The sequence below is a fragment of the Electrona antarctica genome, assembly GCF_951216825.1.
Source record: "Electrona antarctica genome assembly, chromosome: 18".
NCBI classification, from domain to species: Eukaryota; Metazoa; Chordata; class Actinopteri; order Myctophiformes; family Myctophidae; genus Electrona; species Electrona antarctica.
The window spans coordinates 34,653,628-34,680,973 of NC_136799.1; the positions used below are offsets into that span (position 1 = coordinate 34,653,628).

Genomic DNA, 27,346 nt, shown 5'->3' on the forward strand with positions numbered 1-27,346 from the left:
CAAAACAAGTCAGTACTGATATAGACTATACTGGCAGTGATTATAAATAATCTTCTCCCCCATTTCTGTTATATCCATCACAACTGAACTGAGGTTATACTATACCTTCCTACTCAGGATTCATGAACAAAGCACCAAAACTAATCCCGCAACAGATTCGAGTGAGTCGCTAAAGCCTTTGCACTAGCAAAGGAAAACACAGGGAGCTGTTCCAGACTGTACTCCATCTACAAGACAAATTTCATGTCTGTCCGTCCATCTGTCTGAGAAAGTTTCCAGTATTACATCTGTGGGGAAGTTGTCCTTGGTGTTCCATTATTCTTACCGTTTACCAGTTGCAGTGTCACTTCCTTTCTCACCCAAAGTTCTTAATGGCAAAAGTGTTACACAACCTCACAGTTGAGCCGAGCGAGATACACATACCTCCTTTTCTGACAGATTAGATTATATGTTGCCATGCTGGAAAACCTGTCACACCCTTGAAACTTCCATAATTGAGGCTCTCCATCGCGTGTCAGCTTCTCATCTGTCATACAAAGCACACACTTCTAAAGGTGAGCTACTTACAAATACTGCGTTTGATTCTATAAAGGGGCGTGGGTTTGATTTTTTTTGCAGCTACTCTTCCTGGGGTCTCAATCAATAACATCATATTTTAAGGTTGAAGAATACAGTTGTATACAGCAACAAAAATAAAAGTAAAAACCAGGTGAATTTCTTTTAGCCCATTATGATAAGTCCGAGATATATTCATTTTAAAATTCAGATATCTAGAACAGTGCTGCCCCAGCATGGTAGGGAGAGGCAAGTACAGGTAGCATTCTAGAGAGGTTCCCAAACTTTTCCATGCCAAGGATCCCTCTGGGTACAGCCCCCCTAATGGAAAATCTAGAAAATAAAAATAGCCAATCTACAAACTTGTAAATGCCAGGTTCCCCCGGGAGGCCCCACTCTGAAACCTGCATGCTAGAGTGCTAGAACAGTTGGCGGGCAATACAGGACGCCAAGCAGTTTTATCAAGCATCCCTTTTATTAAGGTCACCTGTTACAAAAAGAACAAAATATTCAGTTAATGAAATTAGCAACAAAGTAGCAAGTGTTGATTACAGATGATATGGGACGCTTAATCCTAGAGTAGTTACAGTGGGAATAAAAACCTCTAGAGTGTCAACGTGGCCATCATCTCCCACACCCAGGTTCACAGACTGCCTCGCATTGGAGCTGCAGTATAACTGACTGACTGACACACACACACACACACACACACTCACACACAGTCCATGCACCTCCGTTACAGTTATGTACTGACCCTTCTGACATGCTGAGACCCCTTCTCATCCACCCCTGCCTCCAGCCAGTTCTGAACAGAAAGTATGCACAGAGCTATGAGTTCATGAATGCACGATCATGTACGGGTTGTGACAGAGGTCTTTGGACAGGAGGCAAAGATCTCAACAACAATATTTCAGCAGGTCCTAACTGGTACATTTAAACAATACATATCTTTAACTTAACAAAAACAATTGATGGACTGGGAACCCAACATTTGCTTAGTGAAGGGGGGGGGGGTCATTTAATTGCCCCCTTAACAAAGAGAAATAACAAGAAAAATACTACTGCTGTATTCAAAGGTTTTCATTGAAAAATAAGTGTTCTAAACAGAGAGAGAGTGGGGTCACCACCACACAAAGTCTTAATTATTCAGGGTTGCTGCTGTAGAAGAGGAATGTGGTGGGAGTGTAGTAATATAAAGGTCAGGTGTGGTAACTGGAGCCCATGCCTGTTCCCATAGTGACCAGCGTGGGGTCTCGGAGTGTTATGCACAGGGATTGGGCCAGAGTGAGCCCAGGTGAGGAGAGGAGCGGAGCAGGGTGGATGTGCAGTGGTAGTGATAGACCAGAGGTCTCTGTAGTAGTGAGGTTGGAGGTTGGCTGCCTCATTGAAAAGAAATGCTTTTCTCCCTATACTTCAGGCAAGTCCTTGTCGGCCTCCTGGAAGAGAGCACAAATGAGGAGGCTTGAGTTTGACCTCAATACGAATGCACTTAAATATTGTTTGCTGGTATTGAGGAATCGTAATTATGCATGAGATTTATAAAACTACAATATGGTGGTGTACCTCCTCCTGTCCCTTGGTAAGTTGCCGGTTGACAGCCTGTAGCAGCTGTTGCAGTTCTCTAACTGTTTGGTTCAGTCCTGCAGCCATTTTCTCCTTCCTGTCCATTTCCTCCTGCAGACAGACAGGTTTAGATCCTCTGATATCACAACATCAAATAGTGTCCAATGTCCATTTAAGACCATGCATGCAAAGAACAGGTCTTTCTGAAAATATATCACCAAATTATTATTTTTTTAAATTTTCCCAAAATAGGAATGTCAGTGATCATGAGGTTAAACTTATACTGCAAGTGTAAACAAATTACACCAGCCTAGCCGTGTGTGGCAATAAATGGAATGTTAGCGGTACCGTCTGGGACGAGAGGCTGCTGTTCTCTATCAGGTCAGCATTGCCCGTTTCCTTGGAGAGTTCCTCCTGGATCAGGTCCAAAGATTGCTGGGCCTAGAGGCAGTGTCACAACAGACGGGAAGGAATCAGTCCGGACCAGGCCCAGTGGCATGCTTGTTCTGCGGTGCTTAAAACTGGGTCTACAGGTCATCTTACCTTGTAGAGGTCACCAGCCACCTTCTGCCTCTCACTCTCCTCCGTCTCCAGCTTGGACAGAGTCTGAGTCAGCTGGGTTTTCAGCTGGAATCCAAAGAAGACAAATTTTTGAACACATGATCGATTAACTGTTGACACCTGGGACTTCCAATTTACTGCTGCAGTTGCGGTCACACTCTAGAGCGTTCACTCCCAAACCTCTTGCCAAGACATAAGAGGGTCTCGTTTGCAAATTGCAACTACTGTATTTGTGATGCTGTTCTACAAAAATGCATCAACTGCTCTCGGTTCTATCATCCAGCATACCATTACTACTGCAACTTAACTATTCAAATGATCACAATGAAAAATTAGATTAAACAGATAAGATTTGATAAAAAGCACAGAAAAGAAAGGTTATGGATGAAAGGGTGTCAAGACAAGGTCTGTATCAAGGTATGAAAACAGAATGATAAAGTGTGCATGTTTAAGGTACAGTAACAGAACGGAAATGGTCCCAGATTTAAGCCAAATTCCAATACTCAAAATCTCGGCCACTCGCTCACTCACACATTACGATGAAATTGGTGACCTGCCGAAATATGCGACCATCTTGTGGAATTCACAAGTTCACATAACTTAAGTGGAGGTCTTTAAATACATTACGGTCTAAATACCGCTAGGTTGAACTTTGCTAATTTACGTTCGGACACTGACATTATGCAACGTCTACACGATTGTCACATATTTCAGCAGATTTCAGAATTTCACCATAACACCACCATGCTGGAGTGACCGAGTGTGAGTGAGCAAGTTGCAGAGATTTGGGGTATTGGAATTCAGCTTTAGGCTTTTGCATAAGCAACAAGTTTACTAGTTAGCAGTTTGTTAGAAGCTTGATGATGGAAGAATGAACCCACCCTGAGACAGCGACAGTACAAGTAGCGAGTTAGTGAGATAGCCAACTTTCACAACCTCCCATTCTAGATCCACTCCATAAATGAACACTTCTTGGCACCTGAGCGCTACCAGACCTAAGGCCTTTGCACACTAAGCCCGAGTGTGACTATATTTTTTTGTGCGAGAAAACTAGTTTGGTGGCATCTTGATGCTTGCGAGATCATGCATGCAAAACTGTGGGCTCGATTTTTTTTCTAGGCTTGAAACAAAATGGAGTCACCATAAATCTTGTCGCCCAATGATGAGGGTTTTTTATTACCAGCAACATTCTCTGGGCCTTTCACATATGGTACTCAGTCATGGTTTTAAATGACCCGCAGCGAAAATACAAAGGAATCCAGAAAGACTTGCTGTAAATCAGAATGCTTTTGCATATTGAATTTATGATTTATCAAAACGGCTTTCATTTCATTCATTTTTTTCCATAGTTTTCCAAAAATATTTATAGCAATTATTTTTAAGCCTAGAATTAAGCCACCCAGGATCCTGATGATTCATGACCATAACACATTTGATTCTGTGAAAAGAAAATTGAAAACAGCAAAACTTTTCTTTTTTTTTTACAGAATCAAATGTTATGGTGATGCTGGATCCTGGATGGCTTGATTCTAGGCTTAAATAACTGACATGAATATTTTTGGAAAATTCAATGGGGAAAAATGGAGTCTTTAACGATGGGACCAGAAAATGGCCGTCACTGCCATGCCCTAGGCCTATAACGCATGTCATTCATACTTGGAGTGTATCAAGCGTGCTGGAGGTTGTGGGTGTGTCTCCCCATTCTGTAGCACTTGTGAGAACCCGTCTTGTGGAAGTGAGTGCTCAGACGTCGCTGGGTGCAGTAAAGTGTTTGTTTTGACAAAGGAGCTCTAGCTACAGGGTGAGCAACGCTTACCAAATTCAGCTCCTCATTCTGCCTGACGGCCTCTGTATACGAGCCGTCAAGTTTGCTCTGCAATTCAGTCAACAGATCTTTGAGCTGAAATGAAGTTTGAGATCATGTTTTTAATGGGCGTCTATGGGCCCGTGTCCAGGATAGTACTACTCTAGATGAAGCAGGAGGCACCGAAAGTCCACCATGGGTGTGAAGTGTATATCCTAAAAGTAATCTAACGCTATTGAAGCAGTCAGCTGGTCTAGCTCTAATTCGGCCAAAAGATATCTAAACTAAAATCAATGTTTGCACTATTCAGCAGCACTATGTGATGGCAATGTGGAAATAAAAACACTCAACCGTCAATAAGGTTGAAGTTCTGTAGGATTGTACTGTATTTATTACCAATAGGGAAATCGATTGGATTAGTCAGCAGCTCTATAGTGCTATAGCTGCCTACAGTAACTACATGGATCGTGTGCACCCCATCATTTCAGCTTTATACGTTTGTGTCGTGTAAAAATGATATGCCTTTTTCTTTTTTAAATGTATAAACAATGTAGTGAAGGTCGCAAAGCATAAATATATATTGCCACCCAGTCAACACAGTAGAGAATCCCTCTGCTGCAGGTGGATGAACCATATGAAAGGACTGAGGATTACAGTCACCGCAGAATCCTCACGCCCACAGCTGCTTACCTCTCGGACCTCTGTAACATAGGTGGCGCTCTCGCGCTCCGCCCTCTCCAACTCAGACTCCAAGTGCTGCTTGTCTCTTCTCAACTAAACAACAACAGCAGAAGAACTTCAGAGAAAATACCTTGAGACAAATGTATTCCATTTAAGAAAATACTAAGTATGGGGCGTTTCTTTTCTTTTTTTATATGGAAATGTAAAGCCTTTGAGACTGTAATATAACAGATTAAGGGATATACAAATAGCCATGACTAAACTTGTCCAAATGAGATGTGCAATAGTGCTAAAAGTACATAGAAAATGTGAGGTGTGTCTGCATCAGAAGAGGACTGACATTTTCCAACTCAGCTCCATCGTGTCTCTCACTCTCCTGCTCCAGTGCTGTGACTTTCAGATTCATCTGAGGTACAACAAAGAGCCATAAGTGTACTGTAACCGTATTGTGTGGAACAAAATATTCTAGAGCTGCAGCAATGTTGCAAGCATCTAGCATGGGAATTATGACTAGGTAAACCTGAATACCCACCTCTTTCAGCTCTCCCTGTGACACCTCTAGCTTCACCTTCCAGCGAGACTCCTCCTGCTCAACACTGTTCTGGAGGCGCTGCAGAATGCCCTCCTGTGGACAGGGTAGGTATGACAACTCCAGTTTTAATTTAAGCTAACATTTTCACCATCATGTGTTAAAATGGTGAAACTCATCTCACCGTCTCTGCCAAAACCTTCTTGTATGTCTCGCAGTCTTTCTGTAGGACCTTCTGGGCTTCGTCTGACTCCCTCAGCTTCTCAGCCAGACCCTGGTAAAAGAATAAAGCAATTTATAGAAAACATAAGCGCACAAAGAGCAGCCATTTTGGACCCTCATTAAAAAATATTCTTTCTAGAAATCAACTTAATATCTAAAGACAACTTGTTGGCTGACTACATGAAGGTAGCATAGCGCATCAAGCAGTTTAGTTGTATCTGTGCTAAGCAGCTCCTGAATAACCTGTTCTTCCAAGTCAGACAGGCACACTTCAAAACCATAGATCTATTATAGCTGTGGGTAATTTCTGACTTTGTGCTCAACTGAGTTCTATTTGTGTAGCTCAGCTTTCCAACAGAAGATGGAACTAGCCCCTGTAAAAACATCCAAGCCTATCACCCCCCAAAATACTTACTGTACATATTTATCTTTTTGATAGTTCTCGTTTATATGTTTTGTCTGTCACTAAATGTATTCAATACCCCAATTGAAACAAGCCATAGTGCTTTCTTTCTTGGGTTAAATCCTTTTAGAATTGTATTTGTATTAAACTGTACTCTTCTGTGCTTTCTTGGGCAAACTGTTAATAAAGTATTCAATCAATAAAAGACAGTAGAATTGTTGGAAGCAACTTTTGTCAATATGCGTTGGGTGGACCAAAGTTCTAACTAAGCCTAAAACATGACTTCAGTTTGAAAGCAGTGAAGCTCTACCTTTGGTCTAAATTAAAACATTCCTCAGCAGTGGAGGAATGGGGTGTTCAGTAACAGGTTTTATTTTAGTTTACCTCCATGTCCCCTGATGCAGGGGTGGAACTTGAGTCTGCAGCCGACGTCTCAGCTGCCACCCGCTCAAACATCTGCAGCCACTCCTGGTGGTTCTAGTGGACAGAGGACGAGGATGAGAGACAAGACATTGTAAAAAGAGATAACCCTGGATGATTTTTATAAAAACGTGTCCGTGCTTGCCATCTCCTCAATACTACAATCCAAACTGGAGATGTCTCCGCTTTAAGCTGCAGAGCATTAGTTGCAAAGCACATCATAAACCTTTAAGTAACACGTTTTCAAAACTTGCAACACTCCAAGTTCCCTTTGAAATATTTACTAGCGACTGTAGTGCTAGTCACTGTACTAGACTGTAGAGCTCTGCGCTAGAGCAAAACAAAAACACATCCAGTGTGATCACACACTGCCAGTATTTAATTTCAACACCATTTGGAAGAAGCAATAACACGTAATTTGCGATAAGCTACCTAGGTTTGCCTAGAGAGGTTGCATGTGGGAGTTAGGAGTTCAACAGTCACAAGTCTGCCATGTCTTTTAATACTGTACATTTAACACCCATGTTAAAATCATATCGAGTTGTGTGCCCTCATAGCCAATCAGGACAGACCAAGTGAGTGGCTTATACTAGCCAATTGGTCACAGGCTAACGGCTAAAAAAGAAATACATACTTGCTCACTGGGTAGAGGCACGTGGGGTAGAAGTCTGTGCAGAACATCTCTGCAATCAGCCTGGGCAGTATCAAGCACCGTCTGGTTTTCCTACAGAGGTGATGGGGAGGGAGACAGGAGTTGGAAAAAATAAATACATTACAAATAAATAAGAGATGAAATTGAATATAGACTAGACTGATGGTTCACATGCATTCGAAAAGCACTGCAGAGTAGTCATCCGAGCAGAAATTACTGTAATCTCTTGCTCTACTCTCTCATGTCTCATTTAAAACCACATACTGTAAAGTCAACAGACAGCCCAAGTGAAGGGGCAACAAATCATGAATAATATCTCATGTTGACCTAAAAGTTTAATTTGAGTAAAAATGTTCTTAGTCCCATGTCCTGTGCCACGTTTAGCATCTCTCAATGTCAGCAGGGCCTACGTCATGTTTCACTTGACCTCAGCGTCAAACTACAGACACATGCTCTAGTCGGCACTCCTAGGAAAAACCAACACACTGATCCACTCACTCATCAGCCGCAAAAAACAAGTTGAAATTCCTACTTATTATGGGCAAGCAGCATGCACTGTAACTGAATCCTGACAGGAGCTGATGCATCTGAAACATTAGCACACTGGGGCATTCACCACTATTCCTATTGACGGCCTGTGCCAGAAGGGAGCTCTGACATGTTTGGGTTGTACACAACTAGTGTGCACTTTTATTTTTGTTTGACGGCAGGCCTACATAACAGGTGCCAAGGATCTCCCTGGCTCAGCTCCGAGGAGGTTCCTTCTACTGTACATGGATGGCAAAAAACAGCTGCTTCCCTGACAGTTCAGCATGTACGTACCCTAGCCTGCTGCATCAAATACACACTATACCACCACCGTTTATAGCAATGCTCTCTGGTGGCCCACACTATACCACTACCGTTTATAGCAATGCTCTCTGGTGGCCCACACTATACCCAAAATGAACGGGTCTGTAAATATATAGATTTGGCAAGGCTTTAGTTTACATCATGGCTGTTATTTCCGTTAACGCAGCACTGAGCACAGCGTATTGAGAAGTCAATGTGTACACTCATTAAAAATGTTTGTAGGATCACTGAAATGATTGAATTGAAAGCAGCAAAAATTTTCACTGAAATGATTGAATTGAAACTGAATTAAACAAACTGGTTAATTATACATTAGCCGACTAAGTGGTGAAACCGACAAAATGTACAAACAATGTACATCACAAAGCAGAATGAGCACATGCTGGAGATGAGTCGCATAAGAGCGAGGGACACGGAGCGGTATAATGAATAAATACCATGAATCTTAAACCTAATGACATCTAGTGAATACATTTCTAAGTCACTGCACACTCATTTACAAAAAAAAAAATTAGCCTTTGCCTTTTAGGGTAAGGGAAATATTTGACATTATATAGCATTGGGTGTAACGTATCCATTAACAAGACCAGTTGATTGTCGGCTTGTTGTAAGCAGAATATGCAGGAGGAGCAAGCTTAATGCACAGCCAATTTTAACTCTGTGGCCAAACAAAAAGCACACAAGGCAGGCGAGAGAATGAGTATGCAGCATCATTATGGATGATGGCGCAAAAAAACAAAAAAGGAATCTCGCTGAGTCGATCATGACAACAATTGGGGAGGGGTGCATCAGATTCGGAGCTAGAGAGTGAAGCAGACTGGAAGTGGCGTATCGAACCTTGACGGCCTTGCCGAGTTTCCCCTGAAGCATGGCCTCGGTGGCTGACAGAGCCTCCATAGCGCTCCAGTTTTTCTCCCGAAGCTCCTGTTTTGGTCGGTGTCAAGAGAGATATCTACTTTCAGTTCAGCCTCAGGGAGAAAAAAGCATTGATTTCGATGACCCACCCAGACCAAACAAATACAACTGGTAGGGATGACCGAGAAGTACTACATCCAAACTCTGTTCTCTGAACTCTCCGTTCGTCACCCAGTGCTGCGCATGTCAGAGCTTAGAGTCTAGCTAATCCACACTGCTAAAAATGTATACCAACAGCCCAGAGAATGCTGATTTGCCACCTCGTGGATAAAAACCAACAACAAAAAGCAACATGCCAAATGTGTACATTACCCGTCTTACATACTTCCATGTTTATGCAAAGGTCAAAGGTTGTGAATAGTTATAGATAAATAAAAATAAGTTCAAATGCCTTACAAACAAAACCTGCGCTGTCTTTTCAAACAAATAAATGTGGGCAATTAGTTTATGCCCACCATCACCCACAAGCACGCACACACAATCATGGCCAATGCCCAGGGCGACAGAGTAGGCCAATTTTGATGTAGTTATCATCAAAGGAAGTATATTTTGACTGCTTCAACCTAAATTTGCATGCGTGTAATTTATCTGGCAAAAAAGATGACCTTTAACTGGATCAGTTTTTGGTTCTGTAAGTCTCAACTCTGAATGTCCAGAATAGAGGGTAGTAGAAAATAGGAAAGGAAGACGTGGTAGACTGGAATGTAGAGGTTATGGGAAAGAACAACTCCGCAGTGAGGGGTGCATTTCAGAGGACCCACACACACACACACACACACACACACACACACACACACAGGAGGGGACTTTCTGGGCTACATTGGAGAATGGTGATTTGTAGGTTCGTCGTCAGGGAAAGAGCAGGAAACCTACGTTGTTCTTCTTCCTATGGAGCTCCAGCGAGTCCCTCAGCTCCGCCAGCTCCGCCTGTAGATCAGATACCTGCTTCTCCTGCTCCGACAGCCTGGGAGGACAGAAAAGAGTCAGAGGATGAATGTGGCAGAGAGAGAGGAAGAGTGTCAAAGCGCACTACATGAACAGTAATGATAACCTGGCAGAGTAATTTATAGAGTGGAGAACATTCACAACGTGTTGTAATGTGCCATGTACGTAATTGTGCTGCAGCACTCACGCTGTAAGCAGTTCTGGGCTTGGTGCTGCCGTATGGGACTGCTGTTAGAAAATAAAACATACAGTATGTAAATTAATATACACAGTACATAGATACAACCATTTCTAACAATGTCTTCGTCTTCTTGGTCACTCCGAACAAACAGTTTCACTGATTGGAAGCTCCACCCCTCACCTGTTGCTGGAGCTGCTCCACCTTCTCGTCCACCTCTTTCGTCTTTGCCTCCAGCTCTGCCTGAAGTGCCTGGATATCATGGTCTTTGGCAGCCAGCCTGTAGGGTCAGAGTTCACGTGATTATGTGTTCCGTATGGATTGTTGCAAGTATGGTCAGATCAATGCAAGGAAAACACTAGGTATGGTCGGATCTATACAGGGAGAATGATGTGGCGATATTGGACTGTCGAATATTGATTTATCATTTATGAATGTATGGATGCCATTATTTCATTTTTTTATAAAGGACGCATTAAACTAACCATCACAGCATCCATGGGACACATACAACTTTATCCTGCTATGTTAACAAATTCAGCACTTATAATGCAGGAGTTCATTTCTACAGACAGTGTCTGCCACCTCGCACTAAACTAGCCGCACTCCGTAGCGAGCTGCACACCGAAACATATATTTTCATATTGTTATTTTCTGTGCGACACAAGCATAACATTTAAAAAGACTGCCATTTTGTAAAAAGAAACACCAGAACAATAAATACTGGCACAAACATCTACTTTTCTTAAACAAATTTCTCTGTTCCGTCTACATACTCCCCCCTTCCACATATAGTACGGTACGGCTGTTGTTCTTTAGTTGCCATCTATCTCGGCTTCTGTGAAGTGAATATCAAATTTATCATATATTATGATTATATAAACTTTGTATCTTAGTTTGTATCATGTATTGTTAGTTTGTTATTTTCCAAGAAGTAGTGCATATAGAATGTACATTAGGATATAATGTACACACACCTTTTTTATAAATAGTTTAAAATGTTTAATTTTCAGCTAATTTGAACATACATGAATGTAGCTATAATAATAACCCTTGGAGATCAAAGAGAACGAGAGAAGGAAAAGCTTTATTGGGGACCTGTAACATTTTTCTGGGACTGATTTGAATGACCATTTAAAGAAGGGGTGCAATGGCTATTTCGGTCATTCCATTTTGAAGTTTGAGCCTGAAAGGCTGTACGTTTCTGAACCAATCAGAGGGTCACATCCCTTCAGATGATGGGACGGTAGCTACACGTCTGTTACACACGCGATGAGTTTGTTTATTTACAAGTCAGACAGTCGGCCAGCTCTACCAGTGTGCTGCTATGTGGCTAATTTCTAACCTAGAACGTTTTCAGATTAATTTTAAAACGAGAAATACACTGTCCGGATGTCATCTTGAATGAGATTAAAAACGGAGTAGTTCATCTAAACACAGCTGTGTTTAGATGAACGTGCAGCTATGGGAATCAAACGGGTGAATGAAATCAAGCTTCATTTTCATGCAACACATCATCACGCATCACGTTTTCGTTCAAAGGAAGTAATTAAAAATGTTTGCATCCATTGTGTTAGATATGCCCATAGGGTGCAGGGCAGTCTAAGGTTGTGAGGTTTTACAGTTTAATGAAATCTTGACAGTCTCGTCGGCCAAACCGTGTCATGTGACATGCATTGGTTGCACATGATTATCGTTTACAGAAGCAGTAGAGAATCGAGAGCGTAGAACTCTATGCAAATAACAGCTAACGCCTGGTCTAAAACTAAGTAATGCAACACGCCCAATATATGGGAACACTTTGGATTTCTACTAAGATTGTGTGATATGCCAAAATATTCTGTCAGCCGCAAACTCGGCAATCAAGCTTGAAAATGAAGTGAATGTGAGAACAGCTCCGCTCCCCAGCTGGTATACCTCGACGCACAGCGGGCCGTGTGTAGTAATCAGCAGATCTACAAGCTTACAACTTGCAAGCTTGTAGATCTGCTATTATGAGCACACAGCCTCGTCCTACGACAACGTATACAACGTATCGGTAGTGCCAGATTGACTGTCCCAAGTCTAGTCATGAAATGAACAGACGAGATGACACGTCTTTCTGCTGCCAAACTCGTCTCACTGACAAGCGTGTTTATACAACAAAGAATTGTAAAGCATATCACAAGCTAGGAGATCATGAGGTGAAGTTGAAGGAGTGTAGCGTACCAAAGTTTACTTTGAACCATTCATGGCAACGATGTGGCAAAAAGCAAACATCAAAGTTTACTTTTTTACAGACGACCCTGTCCATCCCACTGGAAGAGTGATGGCGTGGGGCAGCAAAATTACATTTCAAAATGCACTGACTTGTGACATAAACAACTGACACAAGTTTTAATATCCAGACTTGACATCAATCTGTTAAGATAGAATTAAGTGCGGTCAGGAACATTGTATGCCCCTGACCCAATCAATAAAGAGATGCATGTGTTCATTTTAGACTCTGTGTGTAATACAAATAGATAAAGGGGCCATCTTGTGGCGATAGACTGTAATAGCGGTCTCCGTTTACACATTTTTACAGCCCTCATCACGACCAGATAATGTGGCCGCTGGCCCCATTAAAATTCATTAGATGGTAAAACCGAGTACCCCGGTTTTACACCATGGTTGTGTGGTCAGTGGTGCTGCATGTTGTCAACTTACTGAACCTGGAGCTCTTGAAGCTGAGCTTCGGCATCTGCACTGGCCTGTTCCTCAGAGATCTCTGCTCGTCTCAGCTGCTCCGTCTCTGCCTGCAGGGCAGCCAACTGCTGTGCCAGAGTCTGACATGAAAAGGCACAGTGACACTTTCAACTCCATTTCTGAGGTACATACAGTACACCAAACGCAAAACAAACGGCTTCTACAACAGGTAAACCAAAGGATTTAATGGTGACAGAGTAAACTGCGAGTGAGAGCAAGCAAGAGAATTCAAGAGGTAAGAAGGTGAAACAGCGGTTATGTCCTCACCTCAATGTTCTGGTCTCTGGCCGAGCATGAGTCTTGTGCAGCCTGTAGGCTCTCCTCCAACGATTTCAACTGCTCGTCCTTCTCAAGGATCCTGCAATACAATAGTAAGTCTTTGACACAGAACTGTCAAAACACAAGCAGAATCAACACCTCTATTAGAGAGGAATACCAAACATGTCAACTTACTTGCTCTGTAACTCATCCACTATCGACTCTGAAGACATCTGTAATACATCAAAGAAAGCAAGTTAAACAAAGTATCTGAGTTGATGACTTCCGAGTCATCGTGACATGGTCCTGCCTATAGATAATAGTATCGGGTTTGTTTATGTCTCAGTCAGAGACGTGGCCGCAGTCCGGCCCACCCTCCCAGGCCATTAGCCAATTTGAACATAGTATACATAATGAAATAAATTGTTAACCATTATGAAGGATATTGGCTTTAGTCCAACTCACCTGTTCTGCAGTCTGAAGCTTTAGAGACTCTACTTGTTGTTTCAGTGCCTCACTCTCTTCCCTGACCACCTACGACAGAGAAAGCAATTAGCAATTTGGCTTTTGTGGCCATTAAGAATATTGATTAGCAAGCAAGTCAACAAAATGCAGTCACTTAAAGACAAGCTGAGGTCAGTGAAGTCATGGCATTAACGTGGGCGAGTCGTTTCCTAAACCTGCTACTTTCTGATGCTGCGTTAGAACCCTGCGTCTTCCTCTGTGGTACAACAGTGTTGCTTGCCGGTTTCGATGTGACATGTTAGCTTGAAAACGACACACACACACACACACCTTGAGCTCCTCCTCCTTATTGGCAACTTCGATCAGCCCAGTTTTTAACAGATCTTCCACCATTTTAATGTTCTCTTCCCTCTCCTGGACACTGTGGGCAGGAGACAAGGTAGGCGGGGTTAATGACATGCAGATGAGGGAGATTTTTCTCTGAAAACACCCGCTTTTCACGTGCGTATGTGACAACCCCCAAAATCTAGTATGATGTTGTTGTATGTGTTGACACGCACCTCTTCTGAATCTGGTCCAAAGCAAGCTGAGAGGCAGCCTGCACAGAGAAAGTCAAAATCAGATAGGAACAGAGGGTGTGTTAAACAACAAGCCTGCACACAGAGTTGTTTTCCCTGTAAAAAAAAGAAACCCTACTACTAGAATGCATGATTAATCAGTCATCATATCGGCAATATCTGCCTTAAAAATGCTATCGAACTGATATCAAAAAAATAATTGCGGTTTTAACCAATATATTTTATAATATTCATCTTTGAATGTGAACCTGAAAGAGCCTTTTGGGACGATAACAGCTGCAGATAATCCTTACTAATGAATTAGGTAATGAGAATGCACTGTTTTTTGGAAGTCTGCGAACACCTTTATACGGCAATGGTCTGTAGAAGAGTCACTCTTTACTCTGCGTTTAGGCGGAGGCGCAACACTGATCAGAATATGCTGTAGTGTAGTGTGCATGCCAGGTGGCTAGGTGGCCGTGGCCCATGACACACTGCCAGATAGACCAGGCACGCATGCGTAGAACCGTCCGGTCTACTTCCTATTACATGGCTGTTTGTTTACATTAACCAATGCAGCGGCTCGCTAAATTTGTATTCCTAGGATGAACGGGGTGAGGAGCACTTGCTCATCCTAGGAACTAAAATATCGCCTACATCTCTGCTCCAATGTAATAGACATAAGCGACGTGAGCCATGATGTCACACGTTTTGCGTCTTCATTGTTTTGCCCATTTACATGGACACCAGGCAGAGAGTTTTCAAAGATTTCCGCACTGGAAGGGGTTTTCACTTTGTTTTCAACCCCCGATAACACCGTAGCCGTCAAAACGGAAGGCACATCTGATATTTTATTCTGCCATTTTCTCTAGAGACCGTTGCCATGCAAAGGTGGCCTGCATCTGCACCCTGAATCACACTTAACACTTTGAGAGCCCACGCAAAACTGCCCAAAAATCACTTTCACCTAGAAAATCAATTCACATTTTTTATAATTCAGCCGACTGTGGAGACACATGCTGGAACTTTTGACTTTGAAATGTTTTATAGTTTGAGTTATTTAATTTAATTTAAACGCCAAATACATTCTCAATGGCAAAAACACAAACTTTGGCACCACGTATTAAAAAAAATAAAAAATCATTGTTTTGATTTTTTTTATTAAAATATATATATTATTATTATTATTATTATTTTCAAATATGTCCACAGACGTCTTGGGCTCTACCCGTGCGGTAATACCAAAGACGTCCACAGACGTCTTGGGCAATTAATGGTGTTAAGATAAACCCTACTGGAAACTTGTACTGCAATATCGGCATCATGTCCATTTGACCATGCAATTAATCAGTAATCGAATATTGGCCAAGATTTCAATATTGTGCATGACATGCAAGCCTAAAGACAATCTCATTCCACAGCTGACCTGTTCAGATAACTGAGCCTGCAGACTCTGCAGCTCCGCCTTCAGCGACATGTTCTCATTGTGCATCGCCTGTGGAGGAGAGGAACCAGATAAGTCGATGCCTGCATTCCGACACAATGGCATTTATGGTGGTCTCAACAAAGTCTCTGCAAAGACATTCTGCCGTCACAGCCCATTTCAAATCCGAAAACATTTGTATGCCGCTTAACAGTGTCTCAACTGACAATCAGTATGTTGCAAACGTCCTCCTTTCAGTATGTCCATTGGCACCGAGAGGCCTGCGACCAGTCCAACACATTCCTGCAAACTAACCAACCAGAGCAGTGTTGCTACAAGGCAGTGGCTCTACCTGCATGCTTGTTTCTCTGTTGGCCAGGCTGCTACGCTCTGCGTTCAGAGAGTCCTCCAGACTCTTCCTCTGCAGCTCTTTCTCAGCTAGCCTGGACACAATCACATTAACAAGAGTCAGTCAACAACATTATGTCTCAGTATCACTATTGCATTTTCACATTATAGTTTCTCAGTATAGTAGAACATTTGAAATCCATATCATATGAAATCGTAGGTATGGCAGAAAACGACCATTCCAGCAAGTTAGGCTAATTATTTTGCTGGTAGTTTTAGTGAAAAATCAAAGCTTGTAGATCAGCCGTTTTAGCATATTTTAGCCTACAGTATAATGCCATGCCTAAAATAGCCACACCAAATTGAAAGTGGTTAAGAAAAAAACAAAGTCATCTCTTACAGTTTTTGCAGCTCTTCGAAGTGGGAGACCTGGGTAGCCTGTATGAGGAGACAGTTCATTAACACTTTGAGGGCTTTAAATTGATTGATCAAACTATATGCCCTGCTTAATACGCTATACCCGACATTTGTTGTGTGTTTAAATCGCCGTATTTTAATAATTAAAAAGAAACTCCGTCTTTGCTGCGGAGCTGGTGGATAGAGCTTCATGTTATGATGACGAAAGCGGAAATCAACCCATGCGCTGGGCTGCTAGGGCTTCTGGGAAATTGAGGCCAATACAAGTGAACGGGGGTTTTGTCAGCCTCCAAACACCTCTTGGGGCGGAGGAACCTATTTGCCGGATTTTCACGGATCAAACGCCCAAATACTTGGGAATATGATCTAAAGGTAATAAAACAATCTCTGCAGCGTAGAATATTTGATTATAATGCGGGTTAACGCGTAGTACGCAGTAGAACTGTTAACAATAAACTAGACCAGGTGGAATTTGTGTGGTCGTGTGAATCAGTGGTGTGAGGTCAGTTCATACAGTACCTGTGAAGACATCTGGGCCTGCAGGCTCTCATTCTGGACTTGCATGCTCTCGATCTGCATCTTAAAGGCTTTGTTTTCATTCAACAGTTCCTGTCAATAACATTAAATTATCAGTAAACATGGTACAAAGAGACACATTTTTAACAAGGTCTCCAAAAGATCATTGGCCTCATTGTTAAGTAATGTCCGATAATACATTTGTGTTCAATAATTTGTGGGGTTTTATTAAAATCCTAAATATCTAATTTATATCGACAAAGTTTTGAATGTCCCTTAAATAAGGACCACTGCAACAGAGCACATATGAGGTATTCAGGTTGAGCCGGGGTGTTATTTTATGAATAGAAATATAAACTTCAAAAGCACAGTGTCCCCAGACCCCACGGCTCAACATAATAGCTTTGTTTTCCCTCTCAATGATGGGCGGTAAAGTATGATTTCATTATATCCTGGATTTGTTCCGATCTAGTGGTGCTCAGTTATTGCTCAGCTGCATTCGTCGCTATGCTGTCATGCATGCGTTACCTGCACTTGGCTCTGCAGTGAGTCATCTGGTAAACTGTGCTGGGAAACTTCCAGCAGATGCATCACTTTCTGCTCCACCTGCTCCTTGGAGACGATGGTGTCCGTCAGGCTGCTGTGGAGTGTCTGAATCTCCTTGTTCTTGTTGTTCATCTCCGTCTCCACCACCAACAGCTGGCCCTGGAGCTCTGATACATGCACACAATGAATATAAACTGCACCCACTCGTTCATATTTTGAGAGGTACCGTCACGTGGCGGCACAATGTTTTATTGCTGTACCTTGTTTTGCGGCTTGAAGCTTTTCTCTTTCTGCGTTGACATTGTGGAGGTAATTCTGGAGCTCTTCCCAACGACGCTTAGCATCCTGCAGTTGAGCCTTGCCGAAAAAAACAAAAATAGTGAACTTTTCATATAATCTCAATACTACTCAAAAAGTATTTTCCAATTTCAATGAAACAACCAATCTGCTTTACAACAAAGTATGTGTTAGTGTTACTGTCATTATGCCACACCCTGTTCCTGTTACAGAAAACAATGATTGTGCCAAATCGGAGTTTGGTCCTACATGCCAAACACGTTTTACATATACGTCAATGAATGTGCACTCACACATTCCACTCCTCAAACTTCTGTTAGTTTCTTGGCCTGACAGTAGAGTTGCTGTTGTGGCAAGACAACGAGGTGCATTTCCAACTGTGCTTATAGTTGTGATAAAGACAGGAAAGGCTGAGCCTTGTCGGCTGCAGGGAAGTGGTGTTTACACCCAGCACAAAGCCTCAAACATCCCCGCTTCCTGGACCAATACAATCCTCCACTTCCACGTTCTATTCTACAACGAGTCCACACACACACAGTCTCCTCCCAAAGACTTCCACCGACCCAGTCCACTTCCCTACGGAGACTGCTAGCCATCTTTAACCACACCTAGCCTGCTCAGGCACTGTTCACTGCTTATCCAGAGTGCAGAGTTGCAAATAAACACACACAGCAGATGCTAGTGTGCATTTAAGATAGCATACCTCCAGCTGGGACACGTTCTGCTTATAGCCGACCTCCAGTGACTTCCTCTGGTGTTCCTCCTGTTGCAGCTTGCTGTTGTTCTCCGACAGCTCTTTCATCAGGCCAGAATACTCTGAACGTAGCTTGTTGAGCTCTGCTGAGTTCCTGTAAAACAAACACACACACACACACACACTTCAGTGTTACATTCAGTGCTAAATAATGACAATGTATTATGTATAACCATAGGAATATCCTTGTTACATTATTACAAAAATAATAAAAAACGTTAAATTTTTAAACTCCTAAACATTTTGGTTCTTATCATCAACTACAATTGTATGTTGGTGATGATGGTGGCCATACATTCTACTGAGCTTTATTCACAATGGAATAAAATACAACTGGAAAAAAAATTGTATCAGCGCTGATTTTAAGACATTAAAAAGATCAAAACACTCCCTTACATATTTAATGAAGGAATTTATTGAACTTCTAGTTCAAGAAGCTAGCCCTGAAACAGACAATGTTTTAGGCTGGAATTCGATGGTGTGACCGACCGTTAGCCAGCGCTATCTGTTCGTGTAATGGACTAGGAACATGCTGACGGCTGAGTCAGGTTATGCTGACTGCCCAGATGGTGTAAACTACAGGCTGTGGTCTGAGTGATACTAACTTGCTCTCCATCTGGTTGGTTGCAGAGCTGACAGCATCTCTCAGGATGCCATTCTCCTGCTGCAGACGGCTGATCTGACTCTCCAACTGATCCCTCGCCTGCTGGAACTACACATGAAAAAGAACCAATGGATGAAGGCAAAAACTGCACCTGTAAAATCAAGACATGGGGACGATGTTCTCTTAAATTATTTATTTAGTTCAGAATGATATCTAAACAAAAATAATATTTCATGGAAGGTACTTAAACACGTCGCTTTATAAATTCCACAGATCTCCAGTGAATTAGTGGATCTTGAGAACCAGTCGACCGATCGTCTTCATATTTGGCACGTATAAATTACATTTCCAATTCCGGTATCCATCACATCTCAATTTATATTGGTAGATAATGTATGGATGCTGCAACACCCATGGCTCAAGCACAACGTATAATAGACACTACAAGAAATGCTGTAAAACATACAGCCTTTCGAAAGGCAAGGCTACAGTAGGGAGCTTTGGAGTAACCCTCACTTTAATCTGCATGGTCTGGAGTTCCTGGAAGCTGCCCTGGGTTTTTGCCTGCATACTGCCAAGCTCCTTCTCCATGGCTCCACGCTGCTCTCTCATTATGTTCTCTGCACGACCAGTCTTCTGCTTCTCCACCTGAAGCTCCTAGCACAAAGAAACAACACACACACACACACACATCATCAGAGACCAAGAAATCAGTCAGCAAGGTGGAGATTAAGCATATTAACTGGAAAGGAGGCATATTATCTCTTTGGACAGGCGATGCATTGGGGTATCTCTACCTGGCTGAGCTGCTTGACTTTGTCCTTGGCGATAGAGGCCTCCTCCTGCAGTGTGGTGAGGAGGCGTTCCCTCTCCTGAGCTGATGGATCAGCCTTGGCTGCAGACTGTAAGAGGACAGAAAATTAACAAAAGACAGAAACCTATGCATTCAGTAATAGCTGATGCTGTGGCCTGAACCTGCCTTGTGCCAGGCATCCAGGGCACTGGGGCTCTTCTCTTTGAGGAGGGTCATCACGCTGACCGCCTCTGCTTCTGACAGAGCCAGACCAGCCAGACCGGACAGCAGCTCCTTGAGCTTCACCTCAGCGTTTTCTGTCAAAAGAAACGAGAAGGATGATTGGTACCGACTGTGGTTCCTCTGGAGAAACTGACTTATCTCCTCCGCGATAACATGAAAGGGTTCACAAAGGTATGGGAACCAGTCTTAGATACAGTGGACCCTTCTAGACTGCGCTTCAATGTACCTTATTGAACGGTAGTGAATAACAGTAGTAATAAAGTAGTAATAAAGACTCTGGTGACCTGTAATGTACAATCATGTAAAAACTGTGGTGTACTCGTTTTGTTTTGTTTTGTTTGTATTTTGTCTGTGCATTGTAATGTCCGTATTGTGGTAGAGCCTCAATAAAAACACATTGAAAAAAGAAAAAAAAAAAGAAACGAGAAGGAAATTAAACATGGTATAGTGTGAATGGACATCACACAGGAAGTAAGAACCAAAAGTAAACAGTAAAGATTAACAGTTCTTCTGCTGCTACCTTTGTCAGTCTCGTTCTTCTGTTTCTTTCCACTACCCTTGGATGGCAGGTCGTCATTGTGGGTCACTTGATGGTTAGCAGGAGCCGCGGACTCAGCCAGAACATGAGACTCCTCCACCAAGGCTAGTGAATGGACAAACGGGTTTTAATACTTGCCCAAAATGTCAACAGGGACTGGCTGCAGCTTGACAGCTCCAGGATTTTCCCAGCATTCTTACCGTGTTCGGTCTTCTGCTTCTTGGCAGAGTTCTTCTTCTTGCCGATGTTAGTCAGAGGGGTGACGCCATCCTGAGCTTTGGTCTCAGCCACCACCGGAGGGTCCTTCTTGACTGGAGCTGGGGCAGTAACCTGTTCCACTTTACCATCTGGCTGCTGGTCATCCACTGGACAGGGACACATCAGGTTGATGTTTCAACACAAGAATCACTTTTATGATATTTATATAATGCGTTCAACGTTTCAACACAAGAATCACTTTTGTGATATTTATATAATGCGTTCAACATTTCCAGAGATGAATGTGTGCTTGAAGAATCCACCCACATCAGTGTTCAATTCTACTCACCAGCCTCTGCCTTCTGTCGTTTCTTCTCCTTCTTCTTCCCAGAGGTTTGAGGAGGCGTCTGGGCCAGAACCTGAGTCTGGACCTCAGGCTGGTGAGTGAGTAGACTGGCTTCTTTGCTGAGAGTCACAGGTGACTCTGCCTTGCGGCCGGTCACCTTGGAGCCGTTCATCTCTGGTTCTTCAGCGGCAGGATGATGCTGAGAAAGAGTTGTGGCTGCAGCCGCAGCGGCGGCTTTTGCCGCCTTCTTCTCCCTCTTCTTCCTCTCCCTCAAACCAACAGGAGCCTCCGGTGGCGCCATCACAGGCACAGGGGTAGGAGTCGGGGGAGCCACAGGTGCCGGCTCCTCCTCCAGGTCTGGAGTGGAGCCACTGAGGGCGTCGGTAATGTCAAATTCCCGTAGATCCTCTTCCGACTCTCCTCCCCCACCGCCGCCCGCACTGGCGCTCTCTTTCTTCTTGCTTTTCTTCTTCTCATTCTTCTTGCGGGTGTCCGGTTTGGAGGGTGGCAACTTGAGGTCACGTTTCTGCCGTGCCAGCACCTCATCGTATGACGTCTCCTTCATGAACAGCCAGAAGAAGAGGAACATGAGGGCGATGACCAGGGAAGGAGCCAGGATAAGCAGGTACTGAGAGTCATAGATATCCACCGCCATTCTGCATAGAGAAAAGACAGCAAAGCTGGTGTCAGTCATAAAGAATGCCCCATCCAATAAACATAGAAGATAAAACATTTGACATTTTGCAACTTGACACTTCAAAGAACTGAATTTGAAAATAAACCAGGCAGTATTAATCAAATCACATCTGGTGTGACAAAGCCTACGGCTGAAAAACATGACAGATTCTCAAAAGATATATAGAATGCGACTTGGGCAGGAATTCTCATTCATTATAATGCAAAAATAGCAGATCTACAAGCTCACAACATGCCACATCCCGACATGTGAGCTTGTAGATCGGTCGGGACATTTTTGAATAGGGCTTAATTGATTAACTAATTCCAGGACAGCCAAGTGCAGCAGAAGCAAGAATTATAGCCAAGAACAGAAACTCCTGTCTGTCTTATTAACCTGAGGGGCCTGCATTTGACTTCTGTGTCACCTAAACACCAGCTTGTTGCTCACACACTCACCTCTAACGTAGGTGCTACATGCTATCATAACCTTCTGAGTACATGTTAGACAGGTGAATAATCACAATCTGTGTAATGTGTGAATGGTTGCGGGTATGAGAAGAAAGGGGGAAGAGGTGGGTGCGGATATGAGAAGAAAGGGGGAGAGGTGGGTGCGGATATGAGAAGAAAGGGGGAAGAGGTGGGTGCGGATATGAGAAGAAAGGGGGAGAGGTGGGGATTAGTACATCAAGATCTCTTCCCGTCCTCTCCTAGTGATATTATCATCCCATTAGACAGAAACACACTGCCTCAAAGTCTAATGCCTTCCTACAGAGATGCCACTTCCCCCAGGGCAGATTGATTATGACGGCATAGAAAATGCAAGGCTTGGCCAGCAGAGGCCTCTGGCTTTGCTAATTTAAAACAGAATGAATTAGGTGCACAACAGGAAATGGACAACCAGGCAAAGGGAAAACCAGTCCAAGGCCCTTTTTGAAACTAGCTCCTCGCCACTCGCCCTACACACTTCCACTTGGTTTGAGCATAGATATATAAATAATAGAGATGGCCCTGGGATTCCCATCCCATCCAGTGCCGTCTCTATGATTTATATATCTATGCTCAAACCAAGTGGAAGTGTGTAGGGCAAGTGGCAAGGAGCTAGTTTCAAAAAGGGGGTAAGTGACTGTCAGTGGTCACTAACCTCCTTCGACCCTTGCTTACAAGGATGACATTCTAAACTCAAATAGGAAGGCTTTGCGAGGGGCAAAAATACATCCATGTGTAAATGTCACCCGCTGCAATTTGGTCCCCGTTTGCTTGCACCCGAGGTTTGTGTGTATATATATATATATATATATTTGCATTTTTGTACCACGGAAATGATTTGATTTGATAAGAGCGAGTGTAATTCTTTAAAATCAGTTTAGCCTGCCGTAGCAGACTGAAGACACTGCCTATGCTATTGCTAGCATAGGCTAGTTAGTCTTTAGTCCCTTGAGGATATGTAATAATCAATTGAAGATCATCAGTCAACAGAGACCACCTACAGAAGCCACGATTTTAAGATGGCTTTAGGAGGGAGCATCATCAATGTGAAATGACGTTGACAGTGGCTGCCCTAAAGTCAATTACGGTAGTACCCTCCTCTTCTCTACTCAGATTGTTGTCTGTAATAAAGCATGGGCGTCAGCTTCGGGTAGATCTCCTATACTGGGCCAGTGGGCCTCTTAGGTAGGCCAATTTGGATTAAGCAGATTACCCATGATAATACATTTAAGAATAACTTTCCGCTGCAGTGCTTCTTTGGACCCACTGACAGCTCTCATTACTTCTTGTGTGACACACAGCAATTGAGTGGGCCTAGAATAACGTTGTCGTGTAATACACGTCTCCCTTTCCCCATTCTGAAAAACATGGGCAAAAGGAGAAAAAGTAGTAAACTCAGCTTTCACAAAGTCAAAATATTTTGAAGGAGAATTTTAGCCGTGTACATTCAATCCCTATCCTGACTGGAACTTAGAGACGGCTGTATGGCATTATGTGTCAAAGAGTGTACATTCCTCAGCATTCAGGAGGCTACAGGGTGCCATGAGGACTAACTCTTAACAAATACATGCTTTCATTGTGGATGGAGAATGCGTTATTAGACAAAGAGGGACATTGTGTGAGTGTGAGACAAATGTAAGAACCTAGCTTGATGGATATAATATTCTGAAGGCATAGCAATGTCTTGTATTGCTTAATTGTTTTGCATGAAGTTACCCTTCCTCTCAATTTGTCATGGCACTAGACTAGAGGAACATTATTTCAAGGCTAAAGTTCAGACTGAAATGAGGTGGAACAGGCTGGAAAGAGTGGGATGTTATCATTATGATTAGTCTACAAAACCCGAACAGAATCAGCTAGGCTACTTTTAGTACTTTATCAGATGAATTCACATTGATTAAAAAAAAATGTATTACATACAGATGCGTTTAGGAAAACAAGGAGAAAGCAGCATAACTGCAGAAGTGAAAGCAGCAGCCCATTTCTACCATTTTACAGAACCGGATAGCAGTTAGAAATGTCCTCAGATTTTCTTATGATTTATGCCGTTTTTACAAGAGGCTCACTTTTTGATGAATTGAACAAGGCGGACCCTCTTGTAAACAAGTGTAATGCTTTATTGGGTCGTCCACTCACAGTTAACAGTCTTTGTATCGAGTTGTGCTTGAATTGTACTGTAATTCTGCAAACTGTTAATAAATATTTCAATCAATCAAAAAGCTGTGGCTTCACAGAAGCTGGGCATCTGAAGATTGGGCATGCATAGGATCAAGTCCTGCAATCCCAGTCGTTGCTTTCTTTTAACTCTATGCCTCAGACTAGAAGGTGGCGGGGCAAAAGTTTCTTCTGTGTAGCCCGAGCCATGTCTGAGCATTGAAATGAGCCCGGAGGACAAAGCCCTCTCGGGCCATTGGCTGCCCGGAATCCAGCCACTTGGCGGGTCAGACTGCCTGCTTTGGAGGCAACAGACGCCAAGGGATCCCCCATAACCGTCAGTGTCAAAAACGCAGTAGATAGGATATGGAGAAACAAGTAGGACTCAGTACTCTCAACTCTTTAACTGGCAACACAATTAACGAAGCATCATCTATTGCTGCAGCCTAGGAGACATTTTAAGCAGTGTCTGTTAAGCATAGCAAACCAACTCTTCCACATAACCTGCCTCCCTTGCCGATATTACAAGGAAATCACTACTGCAATTTACATCACTGTGAACAATGTTAATGTGTCACACATCTAGGTTATGCCAAACAGCTAATAGCTGTTGTGAAACTTGTGGCCATGTTTTTCATCCCACCTCGACTAATAGGCCGATAAGATGTCCAGCTAGTGCTACCCCGAGTGGAATAGTAAGAGAGTGGCGACACTAGCGTTGACTCCCATTGTAACAATGGAATGCGGAAGTGCTCCAATGTATGGAACTATAGCCCATAGGCACCCGCTTTGCGGCGAGATCAAAGCGTGTTGCTACTCTCTTACTAGATTACACTGGTGCTACCACCCCGTTGAGTCATACCTATGTATGATCTGTGTAATTATTAATTAACCTAATTTGACAGTGTATCCAGTTTAAGGATAAACTAGAAAAGATATAGTTAGTAATGGTCCAATTAATTTGTAGTTATGCTGTGGTGGTAAAAGTTGATAACTAGATTTGATTCACCATAAGTGATTCTAAATAAACAGCCCTTTGAAAGTTGAAATACTAAGGCTGTCACATGGAAATGGACAGGAATTTCAAGGTCACTGCTTGAGTAAAACAAACATGTTATATAGAGTCAAACAAGTGACACCCTCCCAAGTCAAAAGAGTATGTTATAAACGTATAAATGTTTTCTTATATCAGTTAGTAGTTCTTCAAAATGGGGTTAAATGTTCCCTGTATGTTAAGATTTACTACACTTTAATGTAGTCATCATTCACATAAAATACGAACTTAGCTATTAGGGGAGTAGTACTTTATAACAACACCTTGCGCCACATCCATTTGCCATAACTTCACTGACTGTAATTATGTTCACACTAAGACATTAGTTTACTTTAAAGCATAATTTTTTATGTCAGATAGGATGGTGGTCCTGCTCAATATGAGGCAGGCAGAGTACTGAATGTTCCAGCCAGCCGTCATGTATATAAGTCGGTCTTGCACAAATTATAGCAAGTTATTCGAGCCACCTAAAGATAAACATCACAAACTGATAAGAGATAAAATGGCTCCATAGCCAGTAAACCCAATAAAAAGGTAAAGACACACACTGACCGAGCCTATAATCTCACCGTCTAGTCACACGTTAGCTTGAACATGAACCTTGAAAAGGCAAGGAGGGGCACACATGTCGACGGCAAGGCTCAGGCTCAGCCGGCCCGGCCGGAATGGCTCAAGCCACGGTTATGACGAGCAAGAGGCCGACTTTAGCGACCCAACCCCCGCTGAACGGCATGGCCGGTGCTGTTAAAAGAGAGACACAGTGGGATCCCTGTCCGTGGGTCCCGCACGGCTCCGCTGCTGTCAAGTCAGGAGTCTACCTCGATGAATGAGCTAACTAATGTTAGCTTGACACTAGTAGCAAGTTGCTGGCTAATCCAAATAGGGGGAATACAGAATACAGTTAAAAGGGCGGTTAAAAAGTAGCTCGATTAGGGTCAATGAATCAAGAAAAATGTGTCTATTTTCATTCTGATCCTCAATGAATGTCCAGAGGCGTGGTGGGGTCCAACAAGTCCCCAGCGGGCCTCCTCCTAGCTGACCCAGCCTCCTCGTCTCCTGAAATCTCTGACCCATTCCTGCGTCCCAGTTTTCCGTCATGTTCTTAAAGGCCGTTCCCAGGCCTGCCTGAACTGCTTAGCCGCGCACAGGACCAAACGAGCGGACCAATTTAAGAAGAAAACCCCCCAACGCATACATTAAGCAAATGCTGCTGATAAGGGCATACCTGGAGTGTGTAACGCGCGGTTCTCTAGCAGCTTAACGTCGGTTAGAATGTTGAAATGGCGTTGCTCCTCCGCGGTGGTTGAAGACAGCGGACCCTCCAGGCCAGCAGCTCCTACCCTAAGCCTTCTGTCAGTCTATCTGCTGTAGTAGCTTGGCGAGGGGCGGGGCACAACCGAGCTGCTGGGGGAGCGCTTGGTTTGGTTCTCGGAACACACCGGTTTGTGACTGTCTTTATTTGGACAGAGAACAAAACTCCACCCTGTCTGCTGCTGATCCAACGCTTATAAATCAAACGAGCTACAAAACCTAACATTGGGAGTGGCGTCTGTCTGTACACCTACTAGGTAGGTAGGACAAGACAATAATAAGATTAAAAGACATTACAATACACACATTCGAATGATAAATTGCTTAACGAAATGACAGTCACGACCACAGGT

At 43.1% G+C, this 27,346-nt stretch overlaps 1 protein-coding gene across 5 annotated transcripts; it reads right to left on the reverse strand.

The window, feature by feature from the left end:
• Window positions 1–1,008: 1,008 nt before the first annotated feature.
• ktn1 (kinectin 1) lies at window positions 1,009–27,053 on the reverse strand. Of its 5 annotated transcripts, none has more exons than XM_079527200.1 (36): window positions 26,908–27,053; window positions 21,314–21,966; window positions 20,967–21,131; window positions 20,749–20,871; window positions 20,172–20,302; window positions 19,990–20,094; window positions 19,709–19,849; window positions 19,194–19,300; window positions 18,538–18,682; window positions 17,798–17,894; window positions 17,520–17,704; window positions 16,995–17,084; window positions 16,459–16,496; window positions 16,063–16,153; window positions 15,714–15,782; window positions 14,291–14,328; window positions 14,061–14,151; window positions 13,731–13,799; window positions 13,461–13,498; window positions 13,275–13,365; window positions 12,969–13,087; window positions 10,464–10,560; window positions 10,290–10,327; window positions 10,031–10,121; window positions 9,080–9,166; window positions 7,373–7,462; window positions 6,703–6,795; window positions 5,878–5,967; window positions 5,697–5,789; window positions 5,505–5,570; window positions 5,174–5,257; window positions 4,496–4,579; window positions 2,662–2,745; window positions 2,467–2,559; window positions 2,119–2,229; window positions 1,009–1,991 (listed from the first exon to the last, which is right to left on the reverse strand). In XM_079527200.1, the coding sequence occupies exons 2-36, from the start codon at window positions 21,963–21,965 to the stop codon at window positions 1,962–1,964; spliced, it is 3,816 nt and encodes a 1,271-aa protein (XP_079383326.1). In that variant the 5' UTR covers window position 21,966; window positions 26,908–27,053; the 3' UTR covers window positions 1,009–1,961. The 5 variants fall into 5 exon arrangements, with proteins under 5 accessions (XP_079383326.1, XP_079383325.1, XP_079383327.1 ...); XM_079527199.1 differs by having other exon boundaries at window positions 10,290–10,330; window positions 26,908–27,052; XM_079527201.1 differs by lacking the exon at window positions 13,461–13,498 and having other exon boundaries at window positions 10,290–10,330; window positions 13,275–13,397.
• Between the last annotated feature and the right edge of the window lie 293 nt (window positions 27,054–27,346).